Below are 15650 nucleotides of genomic sequence, written 5' to 3'. Positions count from 1 at the left end.
TGCGGTAGTGTTGTCCGTGAACATCCGCACTACCTTCCCTTTCACAACAGGAAGAAATGCCTTTAATGCTAGCCGGATCACCCGAAGCTCCAACAAATTGATATGGAGTCCGGATTCCGTCAGAGACCAGAGGCCCCCGATCTCCACCTTTCCCAGACATCCTCCCCATCCCAGAAGTGATGCATCTGTCACTTCTGTGAGATCTGGCTGGGGAAGGGAGAGGAGCCTGCCCTTGACCCAATCGCGGTTCACTAACCACCACTGCAGATCCTTTGCAGTTCCCTCAGAGATCTGAACCATGTGGGTAAGATTTCCCTGACGCTGTGCCCATTGGAACTTCAGGTCCCACTGCAGAGCCCTCATATGCCATCTGGCATGTTTGACCAATAGGATGCAGGAAGCCATGAGTCCCAACAGCCTCAGAGTCCGTCTCAACGAAATCCAGGATAGAGGCAGAAACATCGGTATCATAGCCTGATTATCCTAGACTCGCTGCTCGGGGGGATAGGCCCGATACTGCACTGTGTCGAGAACAGCTCCTATGAAAGTGAGCTTCTGAGAGGGAGTCAGGGGTGACTTTGGCACGTTTATAGTGAACCCCAGCAAGTGCAAGAGGTTCGCCGTCGTCTGGAGGTGGGTGACAAGAGCCAGGGGCGTCAGAGCCTTCAACAGCCAATCATCCAGGTAGGGGAAGACTGAAATCCCTAACCTGCGCAGATGTGCTGGCACCACCACCATCACTTTCGTCAACACCCGAGGGGCACTGGTGAGACCGAAAGGGAGCACAGTAAACTGAAAGTACTCGTGGCCCACCTTGAACCGCAAGTAACGCCTGTGGGCGGGCAGGATGGGGATGTGAAAATACGCATCCTGCAAGTCCAATGCTACCATCCAGTCTCCTTGGTCTAGGGCAGACAAGACCTGAGCAAGAGTGAGCATTCCGAATTCTCCTTTTTGAGGACCCCTGCTGACCACGCGGGGCCCGAAGACCCTCCTGAGGGTGTAGCCACTCAAAGACAAGGCGCACAGCCTAGTAAAATTCTTTAATTTAAGCGGGGGTCGCTCTGGTCCCCGGAAAAGGGGGAAGACGCAGAGTCAGCCCTGGAGAAGTCTCCACAGAACCGCAGTTGGAACTTCGACGTTCCCTGGAAGCCTCGTCGGCTGACAGGCGTGGCGAAGTCGAAGTCCACTTGGACTTCTTCTTCTTGTGCCTCTTACCTGAATGCCCCAAAGACCTCGGATGCGAGGAAGATGACTTGGGGCTACTGGAGTGGGCCCGCGACCTCCTTCTATAGAGGGACTGTGACCTCCTCGGAGTCACGCTAACTGAAGACGGCTGAAGACACCATCTTTAAATTTGCAAACCAGCTCCTTTTCAAAGTGGCCCTGTGCCAAGAACCTCTCCAATGCTGCTTCCACCAGAACCGGGAGCCTCCCGAGACTCTCCAGCTGGCAGAATGTGCCCACCGACTACTCCTGCCACCCTGCAACAGAAGAGACTGGTAACTCAAATGTGTGATTTTTACTGCATTTTAAAAGGTGCATTGATTCCAATGGAACGTAATTACGCACAGAAAGACTAATTTTGTCAAATCTTTGAAAAGCTATAACTCAAAAAGTACTTAACATATTTTAAAGATATTGGTCATTAAAGTTAAATAAAAGTCTGAAGTATGTTTATAAAAATCTGGTATCAAGTTCATTGAGTGTGTGTGGTGTATGATTGAATTTGTGAGTACAGCAAATAATTAGCACATCTCCTGGATTAGTGTAACTGCTCAACCAGCTACCTTAAAAATTGGAGCATTAGGTGGTCTAATTTTTACCTCTGGAAACCAACGTGTGGTTGCCCGGAACCTTTGCATAGTGTACTCGATTTTTTAATAACAATAATTTATTTTACATGAACATATTATGACCTATTTAATTCTAAGCACTGCTTCTAGTAATTATTAATGCATAATTTGTTTTTTTTTACCTCAAGGTGAGAATTTATTTTCTATTTAAACATCAGAAAAATGATTTTAATTTAACTTAGTTTATTTAAATAAAATATGTAATTCAAAATTGTGTGCTGTAAAAAATGTGTTTTTGTTCTACATTTAAAATAAATATATGAAATTACGTATATAAATATTTAGCATAAAAATATTTTTACTATTTTTGTTTCAAGTTAACTAAACTTTTTTCCTATACCTTACCATTGTGGTATATATTATTTTCTAAGGGTTTTTTTTAATTCCCTACTTCCATTATTTTCTATGAGAGTGTGTTGCAAGATCAGTGATTGGCAGTGTGTACTTACTTCAGTTCTGAGCTGGAGTAATGTACTACTATTTTGGTTCCCTTTTTGATTGTAGTAATTTTATGAGTGCAATTTGTGAATGGCAATGGGCTTTTCTTTTGTGTGGTGGGTGCATGTCCCTTCCTAAACCTCTCCTAACCCTTACTTACTTCTCCCTAATGCCCCTCCAATTTAGTAATATCTATGCCCCTTTTTCCAGCCACCTCCCACCCTTGTTTCCTCCCACATATACTACTAAGTAGTAAACTGAATGGTGGAAATTTAAACTTGTATGTTTGTGAATAGCATTTGGAGTATTTTATTAGCTCTATTGTAGTAGAGCTAAATTTACTACAAAATGCAATTTATGAATAGCCCCAATATTAACGTCAAGGTTTTAACTGCTGATGGCCCTTCAAGTGAAATGCATATATTGTTGCAATCTGCCATTTTCCCCTGTGTTAAAAAGGTCCACGCCATTTGAATATCTTTCTACAAAGAGGAAATGTCTGTATAAAATTCTCATTTGCCAGTAGATCATGCCAAAGCTGATTCAAAACTTGTCAGCACTGTGATTCATCATTAATTCACGGCATTGTTTAAAAGCCTGAGAGAGCTTCACTTAATGAAACATCTAAGTTGCTTACTAGAGACACTCAAACATTTTGGGCCCAACTCACAAAGGTATTTTCGGACATAAATATGTTTATGGCAAAAAATGTCTGCACTTACATGTGCTAAGTATTCACAAAAGGACAGCAAAAAGGTGTAATTATCATTACTAATATTCCTGTGTTATATAGAGTACTTGGCCCAAGGGCATTTCACCGCTTTACATAAGCACAGTATTACCATTTAACATTTTTTAGGCACAGGGAGATTAGGTGATTTGCCCAGAATCACCAGATGTTGAGCTGGGACTCAAATCTGAGGAGCTAATTATGAGTTTAGTGGTGTTGACACCGCCAAACTTGCAGTGGCAGTCGGACCGCTGCACACTTGGTGGTCCGACCGCCAGGATATGTGGCGGTTGGACCGCAAGGAGACCACTGCCTCTGCCAGGATCAGGGATCCCGACATGTTGGTGGCAGTTGAAGTTGTGGTCAGCCGTGGCAGTGCTGAGTGTGGTGCTGAGTTCAGCACCGTCATGATGATCACGACTTCCCTTTGCGCCAGCCTTTTCATGGTGGGGTCCCTGCCATGAAAAGGCTGGCAGAAAGGCAACATTAGGGCCACAGGGGGGCCCCTGCACTGCCCACGATCAGTGCAGGGACCTCCACCAGCATCCTCAGAATGCGCACTGCTTGCTTTTGCAGACATTGCACTTTCTGAAGGTGCTGTGTGAGACGTCATTGTCCTTAGCTCCGAGGCCAATGCCGCTGGACTGTTTCCACTGGGTTGACAGGAGGAAATGTTGTAGTATGGAGTTTCCACCAGTCAGCCTGGTGAAAACATTGTAATACGGTGACGGTTTGGCAGCCAGCTTGAAGGCCACCACACCACTGCCATATTGTAGTTGTGGCGGTTCAACCGCCCACCTCCTTATAAAGCCCTGGTTTTCTAGTTTAAAGTCAGCAGTTCTGGCCATTAGGCTACACTTCCTTCTTAAAATACTTGTCATTGCATCACATCACTGCATAGAACTACAAAATAATTGCTTCCTTCAAAAGTGGTAAGAAGAGGTAGTGGGTGTAACATGGCTTTGCCTTTAGAGTCTATGGAAATTCACAAACTCCTCACAGACTTTTTCCACCCTGAAAATGGTTGGAAATTTGGTCCTGCTGTGGGCTTCAGTAAAACTCCTTTTGGGATCAGAAGAGCAATATAATGCAATTTGAAATGCATGCACAGTATAATTCCGTAAGGACAAAGAGCGTATGCCTGAAAAATTCACAACTGTCCCAGTACCATGCCTGGAAACCTGGTATTGGCACAGTTTTAGGTGTACCCCTGGAAAGAATTGAGAATTTAAAAAAAAAAATATATATATATAAAAAGTATATTCAAGCAGTAGTGTAAATCTCCAGAGGGACTTTTATACTTTTTGATAATGGGGTAATTTTTATGGTGCCTCCTACAGTTAACCAAAATAATTTCTCAGTGGTGTCATTTGCAGAGGACAACACAACTCTCCTAATCGCGAAGGAGAAAATTAGCTTGGAAAAAGGAACGATATTCACCCGAAATTGATCACTGGCTGAAGACAGATCAGGCATGTGCAGAGCTTAGATGTGAAAGGAGCAAAAATGCTGAAAGTCACACATTCCCTAGTAGGAATTAATTTGATATGCATTGCCTGTAGGTGATCACAGAGCAAGGCAAGCGTGGATGTTTTAAACCTGAACAAGCACATAAACTGGGAGGGACAGAACTAAAACCAATGTTTTTAGTAGGGAGTTTACAGTAATTTACCAAAATATTTAAAAGAAAAAGAATGGCACATTTAATATTCTATAATTTACAACTGAAAAAGTGTGCAAGCTATGTAAACTGCAAATTTCTGTGCTTTTCAACTGCACCTCATTTACTTCTGCGAATTTTAAAGACGATTCTGGTCTCTCAGGGTTCACGTCAGATGATTGTGGCCTGAAAAGAGCTGCATATTGCTCATGGTCTTCCATTTCATCTTCTGGAATACAAGAAAACAAATATTAACTAGACTGTGCTTCAGTTCAATTTAGACTGACGAAAATGTCATGAGCGTGCACATTTTAAAGCAAGAAGCGACTTTGACAATACTTTGTAACTCGAGTAGCGCTTTCTTTATCACTTATTTTCTTGCCCAAAATTGTCTGCTTGGGAGCATTTGTGCAGGCTGCATAGCCGGGGTTTAAATCAATTGCTAATCCTCACAACAGATGGCGCTCACATTCGCCACATTGTTCCGAAGGCCCAAAAGCATAGCCAACAGCAAAACTGGAGCAAGTAGGTAAAGAAACTATAATGAAGCTTCCAGTTTAAAAGAAGCGTTTGCAAAATCAATAGGTCCTCCATTAATGTGCTGACGCACGCAAACACAGGCACGCACAAAGGCGTGCTATTTTGTGTTATATCTCTAGGCAGCCAAAAGCTGAACGGGATCTCAAGTCAATTGTCTATATGTTTATGTAAAATAAAATGTATTGGTTAGCGCAGCCCTAACAATGAGATACATAAACATGTGTAAAATAATTTTATTTCAGTTAGCATTATGTGAATGAACTTGCAGCAATCTCACTGTAATGGAAGTGTTTACTAACTCGATCTGCAAATATTTTGAAGCACTTGTGAAGGTTTATAAATTGTACTTAAGAATAATACACAATATCCTGCAGCATGACCTCTGCAAGGTATCAGAACGGATGACGAAAATGAAAACTCAGGGGGGTAGCTTCAGGGGGATGTTTGGGGTGTTACACCCCCCAATAAATGTATTTTGTGGTAAATATTTGGGTGCAGGTGCTTTCTGTAGGGTATGGTGAAGTGTCTGTCGGATTTCACCAGGAGTTTTTACACACAGACAAAAACGCACACACATTCTCTCCCTCTGGAAAGGCTTTAAAATGTTAGTTACTTCACAAAATAATGTGCTTCCTCTCACTTAGTACCCCTGCCAATCCGGAATTTCCCTTCCTTTTCGCTGCCCCCAAGCCCATTATATACACTGTGCTTGTCGTATAATGTATTTTAACATTATGTGGTGGCGTGATTGTTGGAAATCTGGAGCTTACACCCCCCCTAACCTTACTGACCAAGCTACGTTCTTGTGGAAACTATGGGCTTCTCAATGGAAGATTAAGTATAGTCCATCAGACAGGACTTCGAGAAGTTGAGCGAAGTGGCACTATCGCTTGAGGAGTCAGCGGAAGATGTGGAGGGCAGATTCAGACACAACAATCTTCGCCTGGTGGAGGTCCCAGAGGGTCTTGAGGGCATGCGCCTGGATGAATATTTCAGACCCTGGTTTATATCCTGGATCTCCTCCTGCTTCATAATAGAGAGAGTCCACAAATCCCTTATTCCCTGTCCTCCCCATGGAACAACGCCTAGACTGGTGATTCATCAGCTGCTCAATTATTTGGACAGAGACTCCGTTCTCTGAGTGGCAACCGTCCACAAGTCGCTCTTTGGAGTCTGCTCGATTATGATATGCATAGAATACACTATACGAGTACAGCAACAAAGGTGTACATTCCTGAAGGCCAAAGTCCAAGCAATGCGAATCAAATACATATTCCTTTGCCCGGTCTGACTAAAGGTCATTTATCAAGGGAAGACTCATTTTTTTCACATGGCCGAAGACTCCCTGTGCTGGGTAAAAGAGAGGCCTTTGTTGAAGGCCTTTAGGAGCAATCACTCTACAAGAGAACCAGACACTTGAAGGGTAGTTCCTCTATCAAGGTTCTGACACAAAAGACGGCAGGGATGAGCAACGTCAGTCACAGTTAGGGTGGCTGCCAATGGAAAGTCATCACTGAGTAAGGGGTAGGAGCATCCTGACAAGGCCCAGCCCATCTGACCAGAGACAGCTTTATGAGTCCTCACACTTATGGTAAGATTTTGGCATAGCTGGATCCACTCCTCTAGCAGCAGGAGGGGGGAACCTGAGATCAGCTACCTGGGATGGAGAACGGGGGGTTAAAATGGCCACCCTGTGTGACAACTCAAGTGATGGAACCAGAGATCACAGGAGCCCTTGAGGGCCACATTAACGCAAGTACAAAACGCTATAGGGTAAGAAGAGGCGGAGAAATGGTGAAAAACCATTCCCTTGTGTTCAATATGTTACAGATTTTTGAGTTAGGGCAACAGTTACTTTCTGTCAATGAGTGTAGTAATGGAGAAGCGGGTTTCTTCCCAAAGTTGCCAAGTTCTAGTCTGAAGTCCACCATGTCATTAGTCAATTTGAAAGGCCCTTGACATGAAAAGCAGGGAACTGAGGTACCAGAAGACAGGGTAGACCCAAGAAACACAACCCTAAGTGTAGCTGCAGCAGCAAAAGGAATCACTTGGATACACAATCACAACCCATGGCATGGAGTGAGGTGAGCCACATTAGTTCAAAGTTTTGTTAAGGAACACCAACAGCCTCCTTAGCAATGTGAAATGTGGTGTGGTTGGATAATACATTAACAGATGGTCTCCAGACCTAATACTCCTACAAGAAACCCACCTAATGGGCAACATAGTCCAATGCTTTAACAGAGGACAGTACATGACACTAGCTCACTCAGGACATATAATGGGAAGGAGAGGGGTGGTTATTCTTGCAAAACCACTCCCTTTTCAGATGATAGTTGGGGATCCTGGACACCATGCCCCCGCACTTCAGCCACTAGTTCTGAATGTCCTGGAGAAGGAAGAAGAACTACATGTTGTGGGTGGAGATGTTAATGAGGTAACAAATAAATCTATGGACAGTCACGAGCATGTTGTCGATCCTTGCAGAATGCCGAATGACACAATTCTCCCGAGCAATGGGTCTCTTGAATGTCTGGAGTGTCAAACGCCCAGCGGACATGCAGTACTCCTTTTTCTCTGGGGCCCACAGTACCTTCTCCTGACGGAACTATGTATTCATCCCAGTGGGGTAATACCTCACCCAACTCTCTGCAGAATGTCTATCAAGAGGAACCTCAGATCACTCCCCATTATTGGTAATGGTGGGAGCACAAACTGGTGCTGAGAGAGAAGAGTGAACAAATGTATGGGGGCACTATGCAAATACCCCAGGTGACCCTCACTGGTTTACAGGGTTACAAATTACAATCCCAAAAGCTCTCTTTTGTGGTAGTGTGGGCGAGCAGTTAGGCTTAACAGGAGGTAGTGGTACGCATTTTTTGCACTCACAGAGGCAATAAATGAGATGCACACTCAAGAAGGAACTCAAGACCAATTGCTAGAAAAATAGATATTTTGTTTATATTATGTTTCAACACCACAATACTGTTGCAAGAATAAATTCTGATGCAGTTTTAATGAAAAATAGCCCAATACTGGTAATGTCTTTAAAACAATAAAGCAAACCTATGGAGAGAAATACGAGTATTGCATACGAACATTCAACAGCACCAGCTTTCAGGAGTACGTATGGGCTACTTTCCAAGGCAGCAAAACAGGTCACCTCAGGGGGCTCTGGGGCGTCCGGGTGCAGAGGTGCTTTACGACGTTTGGCGCCCCGTTGGTTTCAATAGGAGGTGGTCCTAAAAACAAGGAGCTGCAGGAGAGGATTGGGGGCCCAGTCCAGCTGAGCCAACAGGGGGGCTCAAGACTTGCGTTGCTCGGGGACGCAGGGATACCAGTGGTCCTCTTCTCCTCGGTCCAGAGTGGCTTGGTGCAGAGGTGTTCTGGACTGTTGGGTTTCTGTCACTGGGGGCAGTTGCAGTAGAGGGGGGCCTGCAGAGAGGCTGCAGGCGTGGACTAGGGGTTCAGTCCGATCAAACCAGCAAATGGGCTCAGGTCTCACCAGGCTTGGGGATGTAGGGACACCACTGGTCCTCTTCTCCCCAGTCCAGGGCGGCCATGTGCAGAGGTGTGCAGGACCCTCGGGGACTCCATCACCGGAGGTGGTCGCAATATAGGGGGCCCTGCACAAGGAGGCTACAGGCGGCGCTGGGGATAACACAGTTGAGGACCTCAAGGTTGCTTGTGTCTCGGAGGTGGGGGGGACCATGTTGAAACAGTTGGCCAACTTCAACTCAGGCTAGGGGACACTGGTGGAGTGGTGCTATCCGGTGTCCGGTTTTTGCTGGTCTGGAGTCCTGAGGGATGATCTTGGGTGCCTGTAAGATGCAGGGAAGTAGCTCTGTTACTTCACAGGAGATTCTGGTGCTTTTTAGAAGTGCAGGCAGTCCACTCAAGCTTCTGGAGGCAGAGCAGCTGCAGGATGAGAGAACTTTGCCGTAATGTCCGAGGAGTGCAAGCAGGCTGGCAGGCACAGGGCTAAGTTAGTAGCTGCTCCTCTGCTCTTGCTTTTCGCAGCTATTCAATGTCCTTCTTCTTCTTGGGTCTAGAGCAGGGTTCTGCAAAGTCGGTCCTAGAGAGCTGGGTCCATGCCAGATTTTTAGCATATCACCATTTAGAAAAATGTAGATTTCTGAAACATCTTTTTTCTAAATGTGGATATGCTAAAAGCCTGGCACGGACCTGGCTCTCCAGGACAGACTTTGCAGAACCCTGGTCTAGACAATCTTTTTTCTGGTGTTGGGGAGCCATCTTTATACTGACCTTAGAGGTGTTTAGGGGCGTGTAGGGTAGTAGGCAATAAGCTATGTATCCTTGGACTGCCTACACCCCCTATATGACAACTTCCTGTGGGAGTGGGCATGTTCCTATCACAGAAGACCTAGTTCCAACCAAAAACAAGATGGTGGAACCCTTCCTCAAGTGTCCACCTCAGTTTTCCCACCTTAGGGGCATAGTTAGCCCAGAGGTGGTACACGCCTATTGACTATCTAATTTTCCCACCAGTCCTGCTGCCAAATGGACCTCAGGGCAGGGGTTACCAACACACAGGTTGGAGTAGCCAGGAGTTTTGCATACTAAAGGCAGCAGGGTCTTTGGTTTGCAGATCTGCTAGCCATCCAACTGGAGTGAGTGGTAACACCCCTCTCCGGAGTAGGCATTTCTTCTGACCTCAGAAAGCGCGGTCTCTCAGTTCCATGGGGTCAGAAACCTGTCTGGTGGTGGCAGACTTGTCAAACTAGTCAGTCCACACGCCAAGAGACTAGTGGGGTTTAGGAGGCACTTCTAAGGTGCCCTCTGGGTGCACGCCATAATAAATTTGAGGCTGGAATCAGGCTGGATTTATTAAGATGAGGTGTTTGATACCAAACACCATATGGTTCAGTGAAGCCATAATGTGACTGGGTGACCCATGTGGACGAGAGTCCAGCACACACATTAAGATGTCTTCCATGTTCACTTGCAATGTTCAACAATAGGGCTGAACAGCAAAGGGGTATATCAGTTTGTGAAGATATGTCCACACATCAAGTACAATGCACTCTGTGATAGGGCTCCTATGCCTGCCTTAGGGGTGACTTACACATACTTAGTTGTAATGATAGGGTCATGGTACACCAAGAGTGTGCCATGTTGTGTTTTCACCTGGCCTGCACCAGGACACGCAGACTGCAATTGCAGCTGTGTGCATCTCGTTTTAGGGGTGTCCTTGAGGGTGGTACAAAGCGTGCTGCAGCCCTTAGGAACCCTCTCCTCTGCCCATGCCAGGGATACCATTATAGGGACTTACATAGGTAAAGCAGTGTGCCAATTTGAACATAATGTTACCTTTTTTTAGGGAAACAGCACTGGGAACCTGCTCAAGCAAATTGACTCCCGCTCAGGCGAGTTGACTCGCTTGCTCAGGAATACCTTGAGCAAAACCTCTCCCTACAGGAGATCTCAGAGGGGGTGGGGATGACGCAACCAGAGAAGGCCCCCTTCCCTGCCCCAATAGGGTACTAGGGGACTTCTATAAAACATGCACTTTCTTTCCTGATCCCCACTTGCAGGCCTTATTTAATGAAGCACAAGCTACAGGTGAGCTACCCTCCATACCTGACATATGCAATTATAATCATAATCCTGAAACTGTGGGAGCCAGGTAATGCATGCACCTCCTACAGGAACATCTCACTAATAAATACGGCAGTCCAGGTCATGGCAAAGATCTTGGTGCTTCGCTTAGTAAGAGTTCTAACTCCCTTATTTCACAGAGACCAGATGAGAAATGCCCTCTCAGGCGACAAGACAAAATCTCCGCTGCCCACACAACTGTCTGCATAGTATGAGAAACAGTCAGAAAGTGAGGACTCTCTTCTCCTTGGACACTGAGAAGGAATTCAACTCCACCAATAGGGTGAACCTATGTCAAGTTCTCCAGAGGACGGGTTTCAGTCGGGGGTACTGATGATGGGTGAATCGCCCTCATTTAAAACAGACTGCAAGGGTGAAGGTGAACAGGACGTTGTCTCAGGTGAACAAGTTACTTACCTTCAGTAAAGAATTACCTGTTAGAGACAATATCTAGCTGTAGATTCCTTACCATTGAATTTCCCAGGAGTTAGACTGATTCTGGAAGATTTTTGCATGAGTAGTACCCCTTTGCGCCAGTAGGTCGTGTCGATCGGCTCTGCGCAGCAGTGTCTGCATCGTCCACGCCAGAAATGATATCGCGGCCACCTATACAGGCTCCACATTAGCGCACTGACATCAGTTACTTTTTCATTACTTTCCACGCCAGAAGCGCACAACCATGAAGTTCGCGGACACTGGTGTGTCCAAACTAGGGCCCTGAAAGGGAGAATCCTTAGCCCTAGAAATGTGTCCACAGAGTGGGGAGGATGGGTGGTCTGGCAAGGAATCTGCAGGTAGATATTGTCTCTACCAGATAATCCGTTACCGAAGGTAAGTAAATTGTTCATCTGATACAGGCTTCTAGCCAAAGAGTCCTTACCTTTGGATAGATACCCAGGTAATACCGTCCCCGGCGGCTGGCCGCAGACAACTTTTCTAAACTAAGAAGTCCTGCAGGACCGAACAGGCGAAATGCCCGTCCCTGTGGACCTGACTGTCCAGGCAGTAGTGTTTGGTAAACATGCACAGGGATGCCCTCATTGCTGCCTGGCAGATGTCCAGGACTGGGACTCCATGGGCTAACGTAGTGGTTGCAGCTTTACCCCTGTTAGAATGAGCCCATAAGTCCTCAGGAGGCTGCTTTTTGGCCAGTTGTGAGAAAACAATTCTGATTGCAGAGGCCCCCTAACTTTTTGCCCCCATTTTCCACTTTTTGCTGGTGTTTTCCTGACTCTGATGGTGCCCTGGGTACTGCTAACCAGTCCCAGGGTCTGTGCTCTGGGTAAAATGAACATGCAAATTAGGCTAATTATAATTGGCTAAGTTAACCTACCTATAAGACCCTAGTATATGGTAGGGAATGTAGGTTTAGTGGCCACAGCATAGGTAGTGCACCCATAGGTGCACTGCTGAGGTGCCCAGTGTCATTTTAAAGGCAGGCCTGCCTTGCTGGCTGCTTTTAAATTAAAGTTACATGCAAATTCGACTTTGGAATTAAAAGTAGTTCCAAAGTCTTAAACTACCTTATTGTTACATATAAGTCACCCCCCTAAGGTGTGCCCTATGTGCCCCTAGGGCTGGGTGCCATGTAACTATAAGCAGGAACCTTATAAAAATAGTTTTATAAGCCCTGGTGAGGTAAAAACAGCCAAATTCGTTTTTCCCTCATTGAAGTAAATGGCCTTCATAGGCTAGAATGGGGAGACTTTATTTTAATTTTTAAAGTCTCATTAAATGATGCATACCAAGAGTTTGGTATCAAATTAATGGTTGTAATAAATCCCACAACTTCCAGTTGTTGGATTTAATATAACTTGTTCAGGTAAAGAGTTTTAAACTTTACCTGAAAAGTTGCCAATTTCAGCCCGGCATTGTTTTTGCTGCTGTGAACTCTGATTGGCCAGCCTCTAGCAGCCTGGCCAGGCTACCTTGATGAGGCGTGAAGTGGCCTGGCTTCACACAAAGGAATGTGCCTGTGGGAGGGAATCTCCCCTCAGCAGAAGGTGAGGCAGGAAGGGGGAGGGCTGCCAAACTGGTCTTCAAAGGCAGAAAAGGACATTTGGAGCAACCAGCAACACCCCCACATCCTGCAACCCCAGACAACTAGGTGCCCCCTTGATTAGATTAGGAGAGGGCAGGAGAGGGGTGAGTTTATGATTTTTAGCCACACCAGTGGGTGGGCTCAACCAGATGTAACCTCCAAAAATCAGATTCAGCCATGATGGATTTTTGGAGGAAGTTGCCTCCTGGGATTGATTTTTGCCACATTTCCCAGGAAGTGGTCATCACAGGGGAAAGGACCCTGCACCTGACTGGAGAACCAAGATCCCCCTGCTTTTCACCCAGGAGCAAGGATAAAACTGGCAGACCTGCACCCACACCTCAGTTCCCTACCACATCCAACAAGGAGGAACTACAGAAGAAGAAGGACTGCCCTGCTGGACCCCTGGCCTGCACCTGGAACCTGCACTCAGAAGGACTGCCACAGCTGCACACCTGGGCTTCACCACAAGAAGGACTTTGCCTGGCTTCAACTGGTTCAAGGAGGGACTCCCTGTTTGCTACAGGTGAAAAATTGCTAACCAGAGTCCCCTGCACCAACTCCTGAAGAAAGCGAACAGCTGACCACTGTCCAGTTTGTGCCAGGTGCATTCTGGGAGTTGTAGTCCGCACCCCCCAAGGACCATCTCAGAACTTCTGGACCCCTGGGGTGAGCTGTGGACCTCAAAAGAACCTTAAAAGGACATCTGGGAGAAGCCACAGAAGTTTGGAGAAGTTTGGAGAACTTTTGAAAAAAAAGGTCCATAGAGGGACCGACCCGCCGCGGCAACTCTAGCCGGCTTGCCTCAACCGCGACCCGGCCTGATTTGCTGGTTCGTCCCGGTAAAGAAAATCTCAGAAAAAGAGTCCTAAGGTAAAAAGTTGACCGGGACCGCCCAGCTAGCGTATCCGAGGAGGGCTCCATGGACGTCGGATCAAGATCCAGGTTTACCATGGTCAAAGGATTTTCACGTCGAAAAAACAACCAAGTCGGAAGGTAAAAATCTCCCCCGAGGATTCCCGCATCGCGTATCCGGAGAAGGGCTCCAGGAGGTCGGATTGGACTGGCAGGTTCGTCCCGCTGAAGAAAATCTTCGAAAAAGAGACTAAGGGCCTGATTACAACTTTGTAGAAGGTGTTAATCCGTCCCAAAAGTGACAGTAAAGTGACGGATATACCACCAGCCGTATTACGAGTCCATTATATCCTATGGAACTCGTAATACGGCTGGTGGTATATCCGTCACATTTGGGACGGATTAACACCTCCTCCAAAGTTGTAATCAGGCCCTAAGTGTGAAGGTAAACTTTTAACCGAGGCCTCCCGCGGCCTGTAGCCGAGCAGGGCTCCATCGCGGTCGGCCTGAAACTTTGACTTTGCCCCGGTCGAGGTGCAACCAGATGACCCGATTGGCACTTTTTGTTTCTAGGCACTAAAAAAAAAAAATTATTTAAAAATGTATATCTCCGGTTCCCCTTACCCGATTTTATTCGTTTTTGTGTCATTTTAAAGATAAAAATATAATCTATTTTGATAAATTGGTTTTGGATTTTTAAACTGTTTCCTGTGTTTTATTTAATTACTGTTTTCTGATATTTGAATGCTTGACACTCTGTCTCCTAAGTTAAGCCTTGACGCTCGTTGCCAAGCTACCAAGGGTTGAGCTGGGCTTAATTTACTGACACCTAACTGGACCTTAGTGGAGGTTAGTGGCCTATTGCTAAGTGTAGGTACCTACGTGCCCTTACCAATAACCCATTTTCCAACACCAGTGCACAGCAGACTTTTATGCATAGAATGACCCACTGCAAAATGGTTCATTTCTGAACTGCCCAGCCTTTCTTTGTTCCAACATACCCCACAAAGAATTGGTCATCCACCTAGAACTCTTTTGTGCGGTCAAGGAAGAACGGCAATGCTCTTTTCGTGATCAGATTGAGTTGCTCTCTTATTTTGAGGGATGTGGAGGAGCATAGGAAGTGGGCAATGCGACAGATTAGCACACATGAAATGGTGTCACCAATTCCAGAAGGAAAGAGGCCCTAGTGTGAAGCGTCAGTTTGTCTCTTAATACAGACAGGAATGGAGGCAAGGATGACAAAGCCTGCAGCTCACTCAACTCCAGCAGATGTTATTGCACTAGAAAGGCAGTCTTGATGGTGAGCAGCCAGAGAGGACACTTATGAAGAAGCTCAAAAGATGCACACATCAAGAAAGTGAGAACACAATTAAGGTCCCACTGAGCCACAATGAAGGGTGAAGAGGGAATCATATGTACAAGTCCTTTGAGGAATTTATTTACAATAAGGGACTTAAATAAATAGGATTGGTCAGGCAGCCACAAGAAGGCAGACAGGGCAGAAAAGGTAACCCTTAAAAGTACCAAGAGCAGAGCCCTGTTGGGCAAGGGTGTGAATAAAGAGAAGGACATCAGAGAGAGAAGCAGAAATAATACATACAATGTACAATAATTTTTCTTCCAACGGCAGGCACATACAGTTTTGGTAGGGGGATGCCCCGCTGCCAGAATGACACTACATGCTTCGGGAGGAAGGTCAAAAGTTGTCAACTGTCACCATTCATTCTCCACCCAAGAAGATGGAGTGTTGATAGGTTCAAGTGGAGGACCCTCCCTTTCCTGGGCAGAGGATACCCCCGTAAGGGGCAGCCTGATCAGAGGCTTGTTGCTCAAGTGCAGGCGCTAGGGATACCAGACTCTCCTTGCCCAGAGCTACAAGGATTAAATGGGCCCGGTTGGTACTGATTT

General features: G+C 46.0%; 1 protein-coding gene across 2 annotated transcripts in view; it reads right to left on the bottom strand.

Annotated features, from left to right (window-relative positions):
- ZBBX (zinc finger B-box domain containing) overlaps positions 1-15650 on the bottom strand; it is a 440192-nt gene that overhangs the window by 222906 nt on the left and 201636 nt on the right. For both annotated transcript variants that reach the window (XM_069213223.1, XM_069213224.1), the window contains exon 12: positions 4804-4913. In XM_069213223.1, coding sequence (XP_069069324.1) covers positions 4804-4913 — 110 coding nt within the window. The remainder of the gene's footprint in view (positions 1-4803; positions 4914-15650) is intronic.

The sequence above is a fragment of the Pleurodeles waltl genome, chromosome 11 (assembly GCF_031143425.1).
Source record: "Pleurodeles waltl isolate 20211129_DDA chromosome 11, aPleWal1.hap1.20221129, whole genome shotgun sequence".
In the NCBI taxonomy this organism is placed as follows: Eukaryota; Metazoa; Chordata; class Amphibia; order Caudata; family Salamandridae; genus Pleurodeles; species Pleurodeles waltl.
This window is presented reverse-complemented; position numbering and strand designations above follow the sequence as displayed.